Genomic DNA, 20,625 nt, shown 5'->3' with positions numbered 1-20,625 from the left:
AACGCTGGATGCAGTTGATACATGTGTACGTTCACTGAACGGAGCACCAAATAAATGAGAGCACGAATATATAAGAGCATTTGTGGGTATCGCTGCAAGACAGATACATCAATATCTTCCTCCACAACTCTCCCATCACCTCGTGCAGTCCATGACCAGACGGTTAACTGCTGTTCTGAGGGCCTGTGAAGGAGCGACGCGCTATTAACGTCACATCCAGTGACTTTCCATGACATTCAGACGCTCAGTGTGTATTATGAAACTGTGATTTCAGGAAGAAAACTATATTCTGTACTTCCCTTAATTTCTTTATATCCATGGCATTATGTTTCTGATGTGAAATACAATGCAATATGATTTTTTATTCTATGGCCATGTTTGTTAGTGTTATCTGAGATTAAATTTGTTGTTTTCCCACGTATAGTGTTTTCAAATTGCAGATCACCTTGGACACAGTGTGTCTGGGAGTTCTACGCACGCCTATTATGCCAACGGTCAAGCGGGAGTTTCCGTCCTCATTACACAGGTTAGTATTCGTCTATCTTCTTACCAAATTTGTGGTTATGATTAAACGTAAGCACACAGTCACACCGGCTATCCAAAATCTTCCGAGACTAATTTTATTCTTTTGTATATAGGAGATGTCAGCGCAGTAACTATGGCAATAGCTTGCACTAACAACTGTAAACAGCACATTTTCAGTCGACCAGTCAGTTTTGCGTAGGCAATGTTAGGTAGTGTCTCAATGATGTCGCCTTACAAATCGTAATAGTGTAACATCTCTCAATCAAGAGTTCACGACATTCTCGAGGATGTTTTGAAGAAGGGGAAAATGTATCCAAAATATGTCCCGCACACATTAGCCTCTGGAAAAAAAAGAAGAGACGCGTGGACGCCTTCAACGACATGATCGAAATGCATAATATGGGCAATTCTTTTCTAAAAGAAATTACCGCAAAACAACAAGGTACAGAAATTTATATGAAAGGTCGACGTTTTGGCGATACCACCGACATTCAAGCCATTGTGATGCGCGAGTTGAACAATATCCCAAAGAAGGGCTTTTCTGACAGTTCCAAATAGTTGTATGAACGTTCTGCGGTCTGTACTCAATTGGGGAGTGATTATAAAGGACACCTGAAGCATTAAAACCACCATAAAAAGTTTTTTCTATTTTTTATTAATACAGTCTCTAAACTTTTTTGAATGGCCTTGTATATCCACATACAAGTATACAATTATAGGGTAACTTGAGTTTCACTAATTAAATATAATACTGTAGACAAAGAGAACGAAAGGGAACCGCGACATTGCTGTATATGAGTCATGTTGTTAGATAAAGTTAGTGAGCAGGACCTAAATTATTACACAGCTTAATGTTAAACATTCCACCGCATTTGAAGTTTGTGTTACTAATTTTTATGGAGATAGAAACTCACAGTTAGAGCTGCAAATTGTTGAGGGATAAATAAGTTATTATTTAAAACAAGCATAATACAATGTTGCACTAAGAACTAGTAAAGCTCTCAACCTTCCATGCCATGCTTCACTCTACAGAAATTCAACACAGACAATGCATAGACAAGCAAGATGTTTTCCAGTGGCATCAAATATGAGTTATCTGTAATCATCATACTTTGAACTGTTACCATAGGCAAAGCAAAGCTGGCATAATTACATCAATGACTATCATTTCAGCCATAGGATAGCCTTATTATTATTTACATACTTCATGTTGCAAAACTGACTTTCTTTGAGGCGCAGTCTCGTCTTTTCTTTTTTTCAGGAAGGACAAGAACTAGTTATAGGTGCTCCAGGATTCGACTTGTCTGTAGGTATGACCCTTTTTCTAATTTCTGGATTTCATTATTTAGACTGTAAGGAATCCAACTGAAGATTTGATTACTTTCTTTTATCAATTGTAGGAACCATTCTGCGTTACCGTATAGATGAGAATGGCAACCTAGACGATGGAATAATCGCAGGAATTCAGCCTTGTCAAGAGAAAGGAATACTGGGCAACGAATATGGAGGTGAGTAAGATAATCGATTCCAAACGGTGTGTGATTATGGGAAAATCTGAACACGGTGTATAAGTGTTGTTCGTTTCATTACACTGCTGATGACTGTACAATATGCAGTGCAAATGGCTACAAGAAAAATTTGTAATAAGACACAAACGGTGGTTTGTTGTTTCTCAGAAACATTCGAAAATGAACTGCACAGATCTATAGTCTGAGGAATACTCGTAGTGTTGCAGTGATCATATAAAGCATAGTGAACAATAACCAAGAAATGTTGCACGTCTTATCAAGATACACTGACGAAATAAATCTCGGATGAACAGCCTGGTATGAGTGTGCATAGGACACAATATTTCGGCAATCTACCACGTTGCCATCATCAGGTGCGCTGATGTACGTCAGCGCACCTGATGAGCACACCTGATGATGGCAACGTGGTCGATTGCCGAAATATTGTGTCCTATGCATACTCATACCAGGCTGTTCACCCGAGATTTATTTCGTCATAAAATACGCCTGGAGAAATTGAAGAATCACATAGATACACTACTTGACATTTGCTAAGGAATAGCCACACTGTTGGACAGGAATAATCACAGGCAATGATGGACAACACGAAACAATATACACTCCTGGAAACTGAAATAAGAACACCGTGAATTCATTGTCCCAGGAAGGGGAAACTTTATTGACACATTCCTGGGGTCAGATACATCACATGATCACACTGACAGAACCACAGGCACATAGACACAGGCAACAGAGCATGCACAATGTCGGCACTAGTACAGTGTATATCCACCTTTCGCAGCAATGCAGGCTGCTATTCTCCCATGGAGACGATCGTAGAGATGCTGGATGTAGTCCTGTGGAACGGCTTGCCATGCCATTTCCACCTGGCGCCTCAGTTGGACCAGCGTTCGTGCTGGACGTGCAGACCACGTGAGACGACGCTTCATCCAGTCCCAAACATGCTCAATGGGGGACAAATCCGGAGATCTTGCTGGCCAGGGTAGTTGACTTACACCTTCTAGAGCACGTTGGGTGGCACGGGATACATGCGGACGTGCATTGTCCTGTTGGAACAGCAAGTTCCCTTGCCGGTCTAGGAATGGTAGAACGATGGGTTCGATGACGGTTTGAATGTACTGTGCACTATTCAGTGTCCCCTCGACGGTCACCAGAGGTGTACGGCCAGTGTAGGAGATCGCTCCCCACACCATGATGCCGGGTGTTGGCCCTGTGTGCCTCGGTCGTATGCAGTCCTGATTGTGGCGCTCACCTGCACGGCGCCAAACACGCATACGACCATCATTTGGCACCAAGGCAGAAGCGACTCTCATCGCTGAAGACGACACGTCTCCATTCGTCCCTCCATTCACGCCTGTCGCGACACCACTGGAGGCGGGCTGCACGATGTTGGGGCGTGAGCGGAAGACGGCCAAACGGTGTGCGGGACCGTAGCCCAGCTTCATGGAGACGGTTGCGAATGGTCCTCGCCGATACCCCAGGAGCAACAGTGTCCCTAATTTGCTGGGAAGTGGCGGTGCGGTCCCCTACGGCACTGCGTAGGATCCTACGGTCTTGGTGTGCATCCGTGCGTTGCTGCGGTCCGGTCCCAGGTCGACGGGCACGTGCACCTTCCGCCAACCACTGGCGACAACATCGATGTACTGTGGAGACCTCACGCCCCACGTGTTGAGCAATTCGGCGGTACGTCCACCCGGCCTCCCGCATGCCCACCATCCGCGCTCGCTCAAAGTCCGTCAACTGCACATACGGTTCACGTCCACGCTGTCGCAGCATGCTACCAGTGTTAAAAGACTGCGATGGAGCTCCGTATGCCACGGCAAACTGGCTGACACTGACGGCGGCGGTGCACAAATGCTGCGCAGCTAGCGCCATTCGACGGCCAACACCGCGGTTCCTGGTGTGTCCGCTGTGCCGTGCGTGTGATCATTGCTTGTACAGCCCTCTCGCAGTGTCCGGAGCAAGTATGGTGAGTCTGACACACCGGTGTCAATGTGTTCTTTTTTCCATTTCCAGGAGTGTACATACATAATATAGGCGATATGGCATATTTATAAAGAAAAATGGTAAAGATTTCATCACATGGGAAAGCAGGATAACATACGTAAGTAACGTTCATGTTTGACACAGGTCAGACTCCCAACATAACGGTCAGTATCGGGCTCTCGGTAGGACATAAGCCCTTCTCGGGCTTTAATGCACATTTTGCACTTGTTATTCATACTTCTGCCAAACTGCTGAGGAGTCTACATCTACATCTACATCCATACTCCGCAAGCCACCTGACGGTGTGTGGCGGAGGGTACCCTGAGTACCTCTATCGGTTCTCCCTTCTATTCCAGTCTCGTATTGTGCGTGGAAAGAAGGATTGTCGGTATGCTTCTGTGTGGGCTCTAATCTCTCTGATTTTATCCTCATGGTCTCTTCGCGAGATATACGTAGGAGGGAGCAATATACTGCTTGACTCTTCGGTGAAGGTATGTTCTCGAAACTTTAACAAAAGCCCGTACCGAGCTACTGAGCGTCTCTCCTGCAGAGTCTTCCACTGGAGTTTATCTATCATCTCCGTAACGCTTTCGCAATTACTAAATGATCCTGTAACGAAGCGCGCTGCTCTCCGTTGGATCTTCTCTATCTCTTCTATCAACCCTACCTGGTGTGGATCCCACACTGCTGAGCAGTATTCAAGCATTGGGCGAACAAGCGTACTGTAACCTACTTCCTTTGTTGTCGGATTGCATTTCCTTAGGATTCTTCCAATGAATCTCAGTCTGGCATCTGCTTTACCGACGATCAACTTTATATGATCAGTCCATTTTAAATCACTCCTAATGCGTACTCCCAGATAATTTATGGAATTAACTGCTTCCAGTTGCTGACCTGCTATTTTATAGCTTAATGATAAGGGACCTATCTTTCTATGTATTCGCATCACATTACACTTGTCTACATTGAGATTCGATTGCCATTCCGTGCACCATGCGTCAATTCGCTGCAGATCCTCCTGCATTTCAGTATAATTTTCCATTGTTGCAACATCTCGATACACCACAGCATCATATGCAAAAAGCCTCAGTGAACTTCGGATGTCATCCATGGTTTTTTTTTCAGTTTTCGCACGGTTCGGGGAGGGGGTGTTCTGTGAGAAACACGTCTACTAAGAGCATCCCAGGCGTGACCTATAGGGCTTATGTCCAGGTAGTACGGGGGCCATTTCATGCATTTAGTACCTTCACTTTCCAATGTTGCCGGCACCTCAGTGGTCCTGTGTCGGCGGGCATTGTCGTCAATAAACACAAAGTCGGGGCGTACTGCACTTCTAAAGAGACAGACACAATCCAGAATGATCTCACTGCAATACCGCTGAGTTGTATCGATACTTCGCGCAAAGATACGAAGTGGTGTTCGGCCATAATGCCTTCCCACACCATAACGCCTAGATCATACCGATGACGTGCTTGAACATTCTGTGTTCCAGTCTCTCTCTACATCAACTGATGGCAAGAATCACTTGCCACAGTGAAGCAGGATTCATCGGAGGAAATCGCTCTGGGCCACTGTTGCTGTCCGTGATAGTATGCTCCCTACACCAACGAACTCAATCTCGACGATGGTTTGGTTGGAGTGGGATGCACTTAACAGGCTTCCGAACATACAGACTATCCTGATTTAATCCACATGAAATGGCTTTGACTGTGACGTGCGTACCGGCAGCAGTTGCGAGATCTGCAGCGATCAGTCTAGGAGTGAGATATCTGTTCCTTTTCGCCACAAGAGCTGCGTATCGATCCTCTTGCGGCGCGGTAGTCCATCTACGAGCCAGGCGTGCTTTCACATAGCCTTTCCACTCTCATTGTCTTTGTAAATGGCGAGATGATACTTCCGGACACAGCCATTACTGCGGCCACAGTAGTGACATTTTCACCAGCTTCGAGTCGTCCACCTGCTCATCCACAATTGCAAGCACTGAAATGATGTCTTGCAGACACGTTGGCGTACCACACGGAATGTCGCACTAATCGGTTCCACAACGAACTGCCTCAATCAGCGTAATCCATGAACTGTCGAATGCATGCAAGCGTTCGTGCACAGACTTCGCTGCAGTTAATAGGTCCCGCCCTCTTCATGTCCTTTTACTGTCACTGGTCGGGTGTACTGTATCACTCGTTTGTTGTTGGGTAGGGACTGTCAGTTGTTCCTTAGCAAGTGTCACTTGTCTCTTAGCAACTGTGAAGCAGTATAAATGTCCTGAGAAACGAATGTCCACGTTGTTGTGTTATTTTCACGTGGTGCCCAGTTACAGTGGCGAAAATTTAAGCTTTTAAGATTCTCGGAGGCCAGACAACTTCAGCTTAATGAGTAGAGGGGAAACTAGCTATTAGGAAGACATTCGAGAGAAGGCAGAGTACGGCCGGACTTTCAGTGGAGGACGGGATCATTACAGGCGCAGCGCAAGCTCGGACTGGAGAAGAAAGGGGAAGGATATAGGCCGTACCCTTTTCAAAGGAACCATTACGTAAGTTTCCTTAGCAATTTAGAGAACTGAGGGAAATCTGGATGGCGAGACGAGGATTTTAACCTCCAGAATGCGAGTCAGGTGGCTCAAGGCCGAAAGGAACATGTCCTGTCTTGAGACAGGCGAGTGTCTGCAATGCTTATTTATGAAAATTTGCACATCCAGTTAAAAGTGTAAAGTGTACCAAGAGTGAGGTGGAGGGGATGGTTAGCAAGCATGTAGGACGCATGGTGCTTCGAGAAGAGAGTTCTCAATGCGGCAAGACTGCCTTCTTCGTCCTGTTTCCATCAATAAAAACTAGTTTTAACATGGATTTAAAATTCTTAATCTGCATCTACAGTCACTCAAATAAAAATAACTCACTACAAGAAACAAAAATCAGTCACAGCTCACAATTAAAGATGCACATACAGGGTGACAATTATTGAAGTGCAAGAAATAAAATCGCGAAAATTTCTGAACGGTTTGAGTTAGGAAGTTAAATCTGCACGGTTGGCCGCGGGGCGTGATGGGAGTTAGTATGCGCACGCATGGTTTGGTTTAGCAGTGAAGCCTACTTTCATTTGGATGGGTTCGTCAATAAGCAAAACTGGCGCATTTCGAGGACTGAAAATACGCATTTCGAAATCTAGGAGTCTCTTCGCCCTCAATGGGTGACTGTGTGGTGTCGACTGTCCAGTCGCGGAATAATTGGTGCAATATCCCTTGGTGGCGCGGTGAGTAACGAACGGTACGTGAATGTTTTGGAAGATGATTTCATCCTCGTTATCCAAAGTGACCCTGATTTCGGCAAGATGTGATTCATGCAGGACGGAGCTCGACTCCATCGAAGTAAGACAGTGTTTGATACCATGGAGGAGCACTTTGGGGTCCGCATTCTTGCTCTGGGGTACCCAGAAGCCACTGGCATGGGCCTCGATTGACCGCCATATTGTCCGGATCTGAACACCTGCGACTCCTTATTGTGTCGCTATATTAAAGACAAGATGTACAGCAATAATTCTAAAACCATCGCTGAGCTGAAAACAGCCATTCAGGAGGTCATCGACAGCATCAATGTTCCGACACTTCAGGGGTTCATGCAGCATTTCGCTATTCGTCTGCGCCACATCATCGCCAATGATGGCAGGCAGATCGAACATGTCATAACCTAAATCAGAATATCTGTAGTGACGTTTACATGTTAATAAAGTGTGTGTACGCTACAGTTTGTAACCAGTTTACGTTTTTTTAAATGTAGTTCAATAATTGTCACCCTGTACGTATACGAACAAAAGTATCCGGATACGACTGCATAATGCGTAAGTAGCCAATAGATGTCACGATAAGTGGAGCTGCCAGTAGAAAGGGAGGTGAGAAGTAATCTGTGTGGTTGTGGAGATTCAAAGGAACAAACACAGCTAAACCAAGACCAGACAGAGCTCATGTACTGACGGACACGGGCTGTCTAGAACTGCGGAGGGTGCCTGTAAAAAATTGTACTTTTAATAGCCCATTAGGGGAACATAATGTGCAAGTAGTAAGGCGTACTACTTGGGTGATTTCGAGAAAATCTAAGCGAACTTTTACCCGTGATTTATGTACCGGAGCGTTGCGACCATGAGCGGGAGATGGCGGCGGTCATGTGATTAGCGTACACGCCTCTTACTCTTTGGATCGCTGGATGGAGAGTCATTCATTTTTTTTTTAAGTTTATATTTTTTCATACTAATCATATTCCGAGAATTCTTCCGGGCTGTATGATCGTGGTCCATGGAACTCTTCTATCCCTGACGTTTCGTCCAAAGCTACGTTGGACATCTTCGGAGGTGCTCCTAGTTGTGCTGAGTCTTGCACAACCAGGAGCACATCGGAAGATGTCTAACGTAGCTTTGGACGAAACGTCAGGGATAGAAGAGTTTCGTGGACCACGGCCATACAACCCGGAAGAATTCTCGGCAGCTGAAACATCTGGTCGTGAAAGCCTTCATTTTAAGACTAGTCATATTATTTCGTACATATTACACTTAAAGGTAATATGATGAAAAGACACGTGTATTTGCTTGAACTTTTATCGAATGTCCAGTGACATGTGGGTATTTACTTTCATTGTATAGACAAGTTAAAAACTTTATCAGGCACATTCAGACTTGTTCATACTTCATAGACAACGAACGAGAAATTCCTTCTCGTTAAAACTCATTCAATAATACATGTCCAATTTTGGGCAGCGCTATTTACGAAAATGTTGCGTTAAGCATGATTTGCATCCAGATTGTCGGGAAAAAAGAAGTTTTTCAAAAGGTCAACGTGCTTTGTTTTTCCTTACAAGGAAACTCCACATTGCACCCCCAACAGATTTAACGCTAAGATGACCCAGTGGATAGCCCGTCAAAATCTGAAAACATATCAAGCACGAAACAGAAAGAATGTGTACTGAACTGTGAAAATATAAGCAAAATGGGAACAGTGAACGCCGACCGCGGTGGCCATGCGGTTGTAGGCGCTTCAGTCCGGAACCGCGCGACTGCTACGGTCGCACGTTCGTATCCTGCCTCGGGCATGGATGTGTGTGATGTCCTTAGGTTAGTTAGGTTTAAGTAGTTCTAGGGGACCTCAGATGTTAAGTCCCCTAGTGCTCAGAGCCATTTTTTGAGGAGGGTCGGACGATTGTGCCATATATGTACGATTATTTCCTATAATACGTTACTGATTTACATGAGGAATGAATGCTGCGACGCCAATCAGACGGCATGTCGTCGGCTTACATGAAAGAAATACGCCTTTGTAGAGTTCTATCCAAACCAAATAAAAGACGCACACATTTCTGTCAGTGTCTTGGTGTAACGTCGTTTAGCGAAGTGTAAGGAAGGGACCTATAATGAAAGTTGATACCGCACAACTACTCTACTAGAAATCGAAAGGAAGTGGCTTTCGAATGGAAACCGCAAACGTTTGACGACAGTGCGACAGCTGAATCGAATCATCCACCGGAAATCACGGGTGGCGTGTCATACACGACATTGGTGACACTATTTGTGTCATAGGACAGGAATCTGTTATCGACGCATCTAGCTTGTACGCCTCGTGAGTGAGTGAGATGTGCCTCCTAGCCCGATTTAGGTGTTCGTAGGAATGTGAATGTGGTCACTCCCACAACAATATAAAGTTTTTCACATAAGCTACAATAAATGAAAGCAACAATTTCACAACCACACAGCTTTCCCTGTGCTCTATCAAAATATATGTTTTTAACTCTTTTGAAGGTTTCTATGTGTACACCATCAAATCCTGCATGTCCAAGCAAATCGAAACATGTCTTGGAATTTCGGAGAGAGAAGTTGATTGCGCGGTTTCGTCAACAGGGACACTCTCTCCGCTGTGCACTGTAGTCAACTGATGTCCATCGCAAGTTTGTTTCGATGTTTGTTTGTTTGTTTATGCGTAGTGTTCTCATATCACAGTGCGGTTATCTCGCGTATCGGACCTACTGCTTACAGTCGGGTCCGAATCACTAGCAGGTTCGCATCCGATATCATGTGTTTTCACGGGCACTCGACACTGGCATCCCTTGATTATAAGGTGATGAGCCTACGACGTAAGTACTCCCCATTTGTTTAACACAAGTACCTCATGTTATGACTCTTGCGTTCTGTTTTGGAAGTTTTGACTCTTGAATTCCCTTATCGTAACATAGTTCACACCCGTTTGCTTATTGTTTTCATTTGTGAGACAAGTGTACGTCGCAACTCGCCGCAATCACTATTCATCACAATTACTTGCGACCGTGATATATTCGTACCACACAACTCATATTCTATAACAAATGTATAGTATGACAATTCCCAAGACTAGTGAAAGAGAATAGACATGTCAATGACCAGACAGACAGTTCATAATTTTTGTGGAAAAAAAAAGAAAGAGGAACAAGGGAGATCTGAACACGGACTTTGCAGTGTAACACCATGACCACATAACCATGGCGCCGTGGCGGTGCCAGTTCGCTCGATGTTAACACATCCTGGGCCATCTTACCATTAAATATCTGAGGCGGGGAGGTGGAGGGAGGATGCGATGGAGAGCTCCCTTTATAGAATCTCCTTAAGAATGCGGTATAATTGCATTCGTTAGATGTACTTTTAATTTATACTTTCCGTGTCTGCATGAAAAATATCTTCCTGCAGCTTGCAATGTCGGAAGCACATCCGATGATTAATAGTAATTACCCTCATATTCTGGCTTATTGTAACTCCTTGTATTTCTGAATAAAGTTATTTACACCTTTATTTACCGATGTTTAACCTGGGATTTCCAACCGTGTCCCTGGTCCTTGAAGCCCGGTAGTAGATGAGCAATTGTTAGCCTACTATTAGGAAATTAATAGACGTAATTTAATTCCAATATGATGGACGTAAATGAAGGGTTGCCAAAGTTTAAACTGATTGTAAATCACACTCTGGATAAGTGTGTGCCTAGTAAACGGATTAAGCATGGAAAATACCCACTGTTTTTTAGTAACAAAATTCTAAAACTTCCGAGAAAATTGATTTTTAACCCCTCGCTTAAAAAGAAGGAACACAAAAATAAAAAATAAAAAACAGAAAAGTCGACAGGCAAAAGTTAGGAGAAATTGGCGCGTCTTTAAAAATATGTATGCACGAAGTATACAACAGCTTCCACCGTCATAAGTTAGCAAAAATTCTTGCCGAGAATCCTGGAAGATTTTGGCCCTATGTAAAATTAATAAACTGGCTGAAGGCTTCAACTCAGCCAATTGTAGACTAGTCTGGTGTTGCAATAGAAGACAGTAAAACGAAAACCATAGTTTTAAATTTCGCATTTAAGAGATCAGTTAGCCAGGAGGATCGTACAGACACACTATCGTTTAACCGCCGCACTAACTCCCTTGAATGAGGACATGGAAATGGGCCTCCCTTGCGCAGAAAGGAACTGAAATAATTAAATACATAAAATGGTCTAGGTCAAGATGTAATTCGAACTCGATTTTGCAGAGAGTAGGCATTGAGTAGCTTGAAGACTTTAAGTAACAGAACTCAGTACACTATATGGACGCAAGTGTTTGCCAGAGACAAGGGTATCGTCCGAAGAGCCCTAGGGAAGTGTGACAGTACCGCTATTGTTGTCCACATACGGTACATAAACGACCTGATAGATAGTGTGAGCAACAGTCTACGACCATTTGCTGTTGACAGGACAGTGTCGTCTTTAAATGACTGTGGGAGGATGCAGGATGACTTGGGGAGAATTTCTATTTTGTGTGGTGAATGGTAGCTTGCTTTAAACGTGGATAAATTTAAATTTAGGCATACGAGTAGAAAAACAATCCTATAAAGTTATAATATAGTATCAGTGGTGTGCTGCTTGACACAGTTACGCCTGTTAAATGTCTAGGCGCAAAACCGTAGCAAATAGACATAAAATGGAACAATTACATAAGGTCGATTGTAGGGAAGACGAATGGTCAACATAGGTTTATTGGGAGAATTCATGAAAGTGTGGATCCTCTCTACAGGAGACTGCGTAAAGAACACTTGTGCGATCCAATTTAGATTACTCTTTGAGTGTTTGGGATCCCCACCAGGTAGGATTAAAGGAAGATATCGAGGCAATTCAGAGGCTTCGTGCTAGATTTGTTACCGATAGGTCCGAACAACGTGATACTATTACGGAAATGCTAAGTGAGCTCAAACGGGAATCCCTGGAGGGAGAAGATGTTATTTTGATGGAACACTATCGAGAAAGTTTAGAAATGATGCATTTGAAGATGACTGCATAACTTTCCTACTGCCATCAACGAACATCCCCTATAAGGGCCGCGAAGACAAGATAGAAGAGATCAAGGCTTGTCCGGAAGCATATATACAGCTGTTTTTCCCACTCCATTTGTGAGTGTAACAGGAAGGTGGATGACTAGTTGTAGTACAAAGTGCCTTTCACCGTACACTGTATGGTCTACTGTGGAGTCCCTATGTACATGTAGATTTTTTAAAATTTAAACACAACAAACAAAATTTTCCATGGTTTAAAAGTGACAAACATAATGAATAAAGTTGAAAAAAGCAAAATGTAATTCGGAATATGGACTAGGAGACACGCTTATAAGTTACCAAAAGACGTCTATTCTACCTGACGAGGATGAAAGACAGAACACCAACCCAGTTTGGGCGAGCATGAAGAACGGATCAGCCGTGGTCGTTTCGAAGGAACAGTCCTACCTGCCTTGAATTAGAAAAAAACTGAGGAAAACTCAGATTAGGACGGAGGTGTGGATAGCTGGACGGGGATCCGAACGCCGACTACTATGTCTTGACGATTGTGCCACTTTGCTTGATAATAATTCTCAAAGAAATTTATTCACTCATCTATCTCATCTGTAACTTTTCTGCTTATGTTTAATAGTCGGCATTATTCTAACCAGTTGAGGTAATACAGTGATCAATATATTGTTCAAGGCGTGGTACTAAATGCTTCGGTAGTCTGGAATAGGCCGTATTTATTGGTGTAATTATTGCATTTTCATATTTTCGCCGCATGAAGACTGCTCCATAAAATTTCGGGCGTGCAGCCACATAAATTCGACTTGACCTTCTAATATTTCATGGAACGATGTAGTTACTGTTCATAGATTAAGTCTAGTCAACGTCACATCAGCGTGCACTGTTTATTCAGCTGTTGTGTTTCTGTGTTCTCGTCCAGGGTATGCGGTGGCATCTGGCAGATTCATGTGCGGCTCCTCCATTGTCTACGCTGTGGGAGCTCCACGAGCAGCCATGTATAGGGGACAGGTAAGAAAAACACCAACCTGCTTTACATCTTCTGCAGCACTTTGGAATTACCGTATACAAGATGTTTATAAACTATTAATCCCGTTTCCCAAGCCTATAATTTTTGCATGCATGAAGATAGAAATCGGAGATGAATTTCAACGTATGCATAGGACTACGATGTTTTTACTTTCAAATGAACCATTCTACTTTACAACTGTACATCGTATCGTGTCACTCAGAGCGCTTTCCAAGATTTTCATGAAGTCCCCTGACCAGCACGAACAATAGACTTGTCCACTACTCAACGTGATTTGGTTATGGTGAGGCAGAGTCTCTTGCAGTATATCACTCGAGCAGTTGACGGAACAGGTGAAATTAGCTCAGAGGATCCTGCCCTAGGTCGACATCGGATTCCTGCATGTCCGTTCCTTTTCGTGACTGGAGATTCCTAATAGTATCATCGATGGCAAAGTGTCCGTCGTCGTGTGACCCTGTGCCTATTCTATCTTCATTGGTGAGCATTATGACAATCTTCCTTGATGAAATACGATAACAAGCGAGAAGCTGGGAGTGGTAAGATAACAGGCCACAAAGAGATAAAACATCATCCCGAAAACACTTTATTGAATAAAATATTTTACTTCATTTTTGTCTTTTAAACACATGAACTTAAAAAATTCCAGACAAGCAAAAATTCAGTAATTCAGGCTTGGGATGATTTCAACAGATGTTTGAAAACCCTTAAGGGATGGACCCTCTAACAAAATAATTTCAAATGGCTAGTATAAAATTCAGGGCTGACTAGAAAAAACCAGAAAGGTTTCCGTTAACAAATATTTAAAACAATCAGACATATCAATAATCAACACATGAGCTGAGATCTGTTAAGTCCAGCAAAGCCAACAACCAATTGGCACTCATGACGTATAAATCTTATCATGATCGATTCCACGGGAATGATTGTGCTCCACGATCGTGATGTAATCCAGCACAGAAAGAAAGTCAGCATCGGTCGTAACATCATCTGTATTTTTTGTTGCATTGCACATCTAGATTTCAACTGACAGTGCAGCTATCCTCGGTGCCATAAACGCAAATAATGCAATAATTCGACATAGAAGCATCACACTGATTGAACGCCATGTCATAGTTGTACGCAACTACAATTCTGAATTTACACCCCGTTATAATTAGTCATATACTTTGATATATACAAGTCTACATGACTACTTAAACGATACGAAATTGTCGAATTGTAATTCTGTAGAAATTTAAACGAATGAAAAATCTCCAAGATTGGCGATCTTTTACATAAGATCGAGATTTGTTGCTGTCTTCAATCCGAGATGTTTATAATAGTTTCCACAACATAACTTTGTGTCGAAACCTTGTAAAAAATGCAAAGAGATTCTGGCCGTATGTAAAGTATGCTAGCGGCAACACACAATCAATACCTTCCCTGTGCGATAGCAATGGAAATACTATCGATGACAGTGCTGCTAAACCAGAGTTACGAAACACAGCATTCCGAAATTCCTTCACCAATGAAGACGAAGTAAATATTCCAGAATCCGAATCAAAAACTGCTGCCAACATGAGTAACTTAGAAGTAGATATCCTCGGAGTAGTGAAGCAACTTAAATCAATGAAAGCAAGCCTTCTGGTCCAGATCGTATACCAGTTAGACTCCTTTCAGAATATGTTGATGGAATATCTCCATACTTAACAATCATATCCAACCACTCACCTGACGAATGATTTGTCCTCAATGTCTGGAAAGTTACACAAGTTACACCAATATCCAAGAAAGATATTTGGAGTAACCCACTAAATTACACGCCTACATCATTAACGTCGATATGCAGCAGTGTTTTGGAACATATGTTGTGTTCGAACATTATGAATTACCTCGAAGAGAAGGATTTATTGACACACGGTCAACACGGATCTAGAAAACACCATTCTTGTGAAACACACCAAGTACTGAGTGCTGTTGACAAAGGTTTTCAAATTGGTTCCGTATTTCTAGATTTCCAGAATGCGTTTGACACTATACCACACAAGCGGCTTGTAGTGAAATTTCGTACTTGTGGAATATCGTCTTAGTTATGTGATAGGTTTCGTGATTTCCTGTGAGAAAGGTCAAGTTCGTCGTAATTGACTGGAAGTCATCGGGTGGAACAGAAGTGGTTTCTGTAGTTCCCGAAGGTGGTGCCACAAGCCCTCTGGTCTTCCTTACCTATATAAACGATTTAGGAGACAATCTGAGCAACACTCTTAGGTTGTTTGCAGATGATGTTGTCTTTTATCGTCTAGTAAAGTGATCAAAAGATCAAAACACATCACAAAACGATTTACAAAAAAAAAAAAAAAAAAAAACAAAAAAAAAACCGTATGGTGCGAAAATTGCAAATGACCCTAAATAATGAAAAGTGTGTGAGGTCAGCCACGAGAGTGCTAAAAGGAATCCGTTTAACTTCGGTTACACGATAAATCAGTCAAATCCAAATGAGGTTAAGTCAGATAAATACCTAGGAATTACCTTCACGAACAAATTTAATTGGAAAGAACACACAGAAAATGTTGTGGGGAAGGCAAATCAAAGACTGCATTTTATTGGCAGAACACTTAGAAAAAGTAATAGACCTACTAAAGAGGCTGCCTACACTACGCTCGTCCGTGCTCTTTTGGAATACTGCTGCGCGGTGTGGAATCCTTACGAGATAGGATTAACGGAGTACGTCGAGAAAGTTCAGAGAAGAGTAGTGCGTTTTGTACTATCGCGAAATGGGGAGAGAGTGTCACTGACATGATACTGGATTTGGGGTGGACATCATTGAAACAAAGACTTTTTCATTGCGACGGAATCTTCTCACGAAATTTCATCACCAACCTTCTCCTCTGAATGCGAAGACTTCTTGTCACGGTCCGCGTGGCTACCCCCGTCGGAGGTTCGAGTCCTCCCTCGGGCATGGGTGTGTGTGTTGTCCTTAGCGTAAGTTAGCTTAAGTTCGATTAAGTCCTAAGCTTAGGGACCGATGACCTCAGCAATTTGGTACCATAAGACCTTACCACAAATTTCCAATTTTCCAGTGCGAAAATATTTTGTTGACGCCGACTTACGTTGGCAGAAACGATCAAAACGATCATCATAATAAAACATGGAAAGTCATAACTCACACGGAATGACATAGATGTTTTTTTGTTTCTTTTCCGCGCTCTGTCCGAGATTGAAATAATAGATAATTATTGTGAAGGTGGTCCGATGAACCCTCTGCAAGGCACTTACGTGTGATTTGCAGAGTATCCATGTAGATGTAGAACTGTGACATGGCGTTTGATTAATGTGCTGTTTCTACGTCTGATTCTTGCATTATTCGAATTTATAGCACTGGCAATAGCTGCGCTGTCGGTTGAAATATAGGTCTACAACGCAGTATAAAAGTGAGATGACCTTATTGACCGATGCTGACCTTCGTTCTGTCCTGGGTACAGATCTTCGGAAAATCTGAAAAGGACATATTAAACTCTTTAGGCAAAATACAAATGACTCAGGCTGGATTCATAAAAGAATATTTAAATGAAGTTTAAACAACAACTCCCATATGCTTCATGGGAAATAACAAGCAATTAAATTAACAAGAAGTACAAAATTAAATAACTACACAGGCAGCACAAATATTGATAAATTAAAAGCACTGAACTCAATAACTGTACCATGAACAGGAAGGTGCCTTTATCAGATTAAGTCAACCATAAAATACATAAAATAAGGATCATGGTGGGTAGTCAAAAAATTGGCACAGTCTGCACACTACTGAGCTCATCAAGCTAGTAGAACAGGCACCAATAACTACGACCAGAGATTCGACCTTGTCCATGGATTCTGTAGCCATAAATAGCAGATTGAGTTTCAGGGCCGTCGTTCAGCAAATTCGAGCGACATGCTCCCCGCGCTCGTAAGTTGATGGAATACCATTACTCACTCGCTCGAGATAATATTCAGTGGTGTCAATTTCTCATATCGTCCATGTCGCACATGACTTTCTGCACTTGCCTTTGGCTGGCTATCTTCCAGCTAACGGTGGTAAACGACTGAAGGTGAGCCGATGCCGAACGCCATTAAGTCTCTGTAGCAGAAAACGCTAATGCTCTATGATGAGTAGCGAAGCAGGACGTTGTTTAGCTACGGGCAAGGAGGTCATACCGCGCTTTCGATTATATTTTGAAGCAGCGAACGCGTCGTTTGATCTGATATGTTAATTATCGCTAACAGTAATATTGTTTGCCTCTTAAAATTATGTTATGCTCCTTTCCTGTATTTATGCTTATATGTAACATTAAGAGAATATTTTAGGTAATATACTTTATACTGCGAACTGCTTGGAAATGGCTTCCTCAACAACAATGCTGCCGTTTTTGGAATTTTGTCTTTATCTGGAAATGAATATATGAAAAACAAACTGACAAACGAAAAATTGCACAAAGGGCGGGATTTGAAGCACGGTCTCCTTGTCACTACACAGGTGCGCTAACCTCAACGCCACACCGGCGCGGAGGCTTTGCACAACTTCACAGACCACACACAACACGCATCCCTCCTAAATTCAAACCTCCATTCACATCTCAGCCCACTTGGTATTTCCCTTCACCTCGAACGGCCTTACGGACTATCTCCGTAGTTGCTGTTGTTGTTGTTGTGGTCTTCAGCCCTGAGATTGGTTTGGTGCAGCTATCCTGTGCAAGCCTCTTCATCTCCCAGTACCCACTGCAACCTACATCCTTCTGAATCTGAGACTCTCTCCAACTGTAATGAAATAGCACAATTGAACAAAATGGGGGATTCTTGCTGGTGCACAGGCACAGATGCTTTCATCGAATCTATGGAGCCCCGTAGTTTCATTTGATTTACGTATTTATGCCTGGGTTTCAGGCAGGATCCCCCATTTTGTTCGGTGCTATTCCAACACAGTTGGACAACCATTGCAATGCTATTTGAGTTTAGGGGGAATACTAAGTGGGGCATAGTGGTTATCACATCTCCCTAGAGAGCATGAGACCCAGCCTTCACATCCCGGCCTAGGTACTAATTTTTATTCGTCTCTCAATCTGCATGTATTCATCATAGACGTTTAATACTTGGAAAGGTCTCTGGAACCATATAGTTTCACTTGTTTATCTGATCACGTTACCGCGAAACCTTCACCTAATATCCCAAGAACAGATATGAGTATGTGAAGTTAGCCTTTGACATTGGGCATCAGTCTAGTAAAATTTATATTTCTAATACATACGACCTACAATGGAACTGGAACATTTCTCTGTGTAATCTCTTTATCTATTGTTCAAAACTTAGATTTCATCTTCAACACTTCGTTATTACCTTTTATAACAAGCGTCCCGTCAACGCAAAAAGTGTTTTTAAGGTTTCGTAATTTGATTCTCAAGATGTCTCTTGTCCTTACAGTTGAGAATTGTAAACTCACAATTTTTAGCCGTAAGTCTTGGTTGTTTTAGCGAGCCTTGAACGTTCACCCCAACTCATATTTCACCAGAAACAAAAGACTTCAGTCTGTGAGCCATGAATTGCTTCAATTCTTGCTGGCTGCAGAATTACAAAAAGAAGTTACACATTTACAATTACATGCTGAAAAACTAAATCGGTGTCATCCGCATTACTAGTAACACTGCTGGTAAGAAACCATAACATCAAACATCACGAAATCTTTGAAACGTCAACATTTCGCTGTGAAACTTCCAGTGTTCAACAATTATTACTCCCATGATATGGACGATGGGTTATGTTTAAGATTCAGAAGTAAGCAAGCAAGTAGCCATTGGGAGCTGGAGACTGCATACAGCGATGACGAATTACGGCTCCAGAATGGTAGGAGTCGCTGCACTCAGTTTTAATTTTCGTTCTTACCGGCTACAGCCTATTCATTGATTGCTCTGAACAAAGCAGCATTTTACCTGAAGTCGTTTAACAAAGGCTAATCTCACTGCGTTTGCAATGTATTGTTAGCCGATAGACACGAGAACAATACCGTACATCTCGCGCGTTCCCGATGAAAGCCAACACGAACAATGCGACATGTTCCGGGCGCAAACCCAGCGCAGAAAACGCTCGGGAGAAAAACGCGCCTGTGGACGACCATCAGTGCCGTGATGATTCGGAGAAAACTGACAAAATTAAAGTCAGCGGATCCTCGTCCATGACGTCCTCATTAATTCGGATTCCAGTTCATCCGGTTCGAACTTCTTTTGTTTTTAGTACAGTAACTACAGTATTTGATATTACGGAAGTAACGTTGACGACAATTGAAGACGACAACAATAAAATTTGAATTTTTCTGATCACCATAGTCCTGTGTTGCTAGGTGATCGGTTTTTCATCGAAGTGTTCGGTATCTCAGCCACAGTTCGGTGTCCGTTCGGTATTTTTAGAATTCCATTCGTATCATTCGTTGCCTACCAAAGAGCCTAAGATTATCTTAAACAGTAGTTTGACTACGAAAACTCTCCTTTAAAGATTTTCACTTACGTGGATTTAGGAAAAGTAACTCCTACGTATGAAAAAAATGTACAAGCATCAAAGATGGTGCATATTCAAGAAGACACTGATAACGGTAGCTTACACGAAGAGATCGGTATACTATGTACAACTGTGGAACAGTTGCGAAGTCAAGCTTCTACGTCCACAAACATGTATTCGTGGATAACGGGTCTTACTGGAGAAGAAACACCTTGCATAAAATGTTATCAAAAAGATAAAGGCGGCTCCAGACAGCAAAGCCTAACTGAAAGTCACATGAATCATTTATGGTGTAACGATATAAACGAATTGAGTGTCGAAATGGAAAAATCAGAGTTATGTACACTACTGGCCATTGAAATTGATACACCAAGAAGAAATGCGGGTATTCATTGGACAAATATATTATACTAAAACTGACATGTGATTACTTTTTCAATTGTTGCAATTTGGGTGCACAGATCCTGAGAAATCAGACCCAGAACAATCACCCCTGGCCGTAATAACGGCCTTGATACTGCTGGGCATTGAGTCAAACAGAGCTTGGATGGCGTTACAGTTACAGCTGCCCATGCAGCTTCAGCACGATACCAAAGTTAATCAAGAGTAGTAACTGGCGTATTGTGACGAGCCAGTTGTTCGGCCACCATTGGCCAGACGTTTTCAATTGGTGAGTGATCTGGAGAATGTGCTGGCCAGGGCAGAAGTCGAACATTTTCTGTATCCAGAAAGGCCCGTACAGGACCTGCAACA

The 20,625-nt window shown here is 42.7% G+C and overlaps 1 protein-coding gene across 1 annotated transcript in view; it reads left to right on the top strand.

The window, feature by feature from the left end:
- The window catches only part of LOC126272606 (integrin alpha-PS4-like), a 493,607-nt gene that overhangs the window by 65,240 nt on the left and 407,742 nt on the right, over window positions 1-20,625 (top strand). Inside the window, exons 5-8 of the mRNA XM_049975549.1 lie at window positions 441-526; window positions 1,787-1,835; window positions 1,926-2,033; window positions 13,267-13,355. Of these exons, the coding sequence (XP_049831506.1) occupies window positions 441-526; window positions 1,787-1,835; window positions 1,926-2,033; window positions 13,267-13,355 (332 nt within the window). The remainder of the gene's footprint in view (window positions 1-440; window positions 527-1,786; window positions 1,836-1,925; window positions 2,034-13,266; window positions 13,356-20,625) is intronic.

The sequence above is a fragment of the Schistocerca gregaria genome, chromosome 5 (genome assembly GCF_023897955.1).
Source record: "Schistocerca gregaria isolate iqSchGreg1 chromosome 5, iqSchGreg1.2, whole genome shotgun sequence".
Taxonomy (NCBI): domain Eukaryota; kingdom Metazoa; phylum Arthropoda; class Insecta; order Orthoptera; family Acrididae; genus Schistocerca; species Schistocerca gregaria.
The sequence above is the reverse complement of the archived record's forward strand: the minus strand, read 5'-3'. Positions and strand labels throughout refer to the sequence as shown.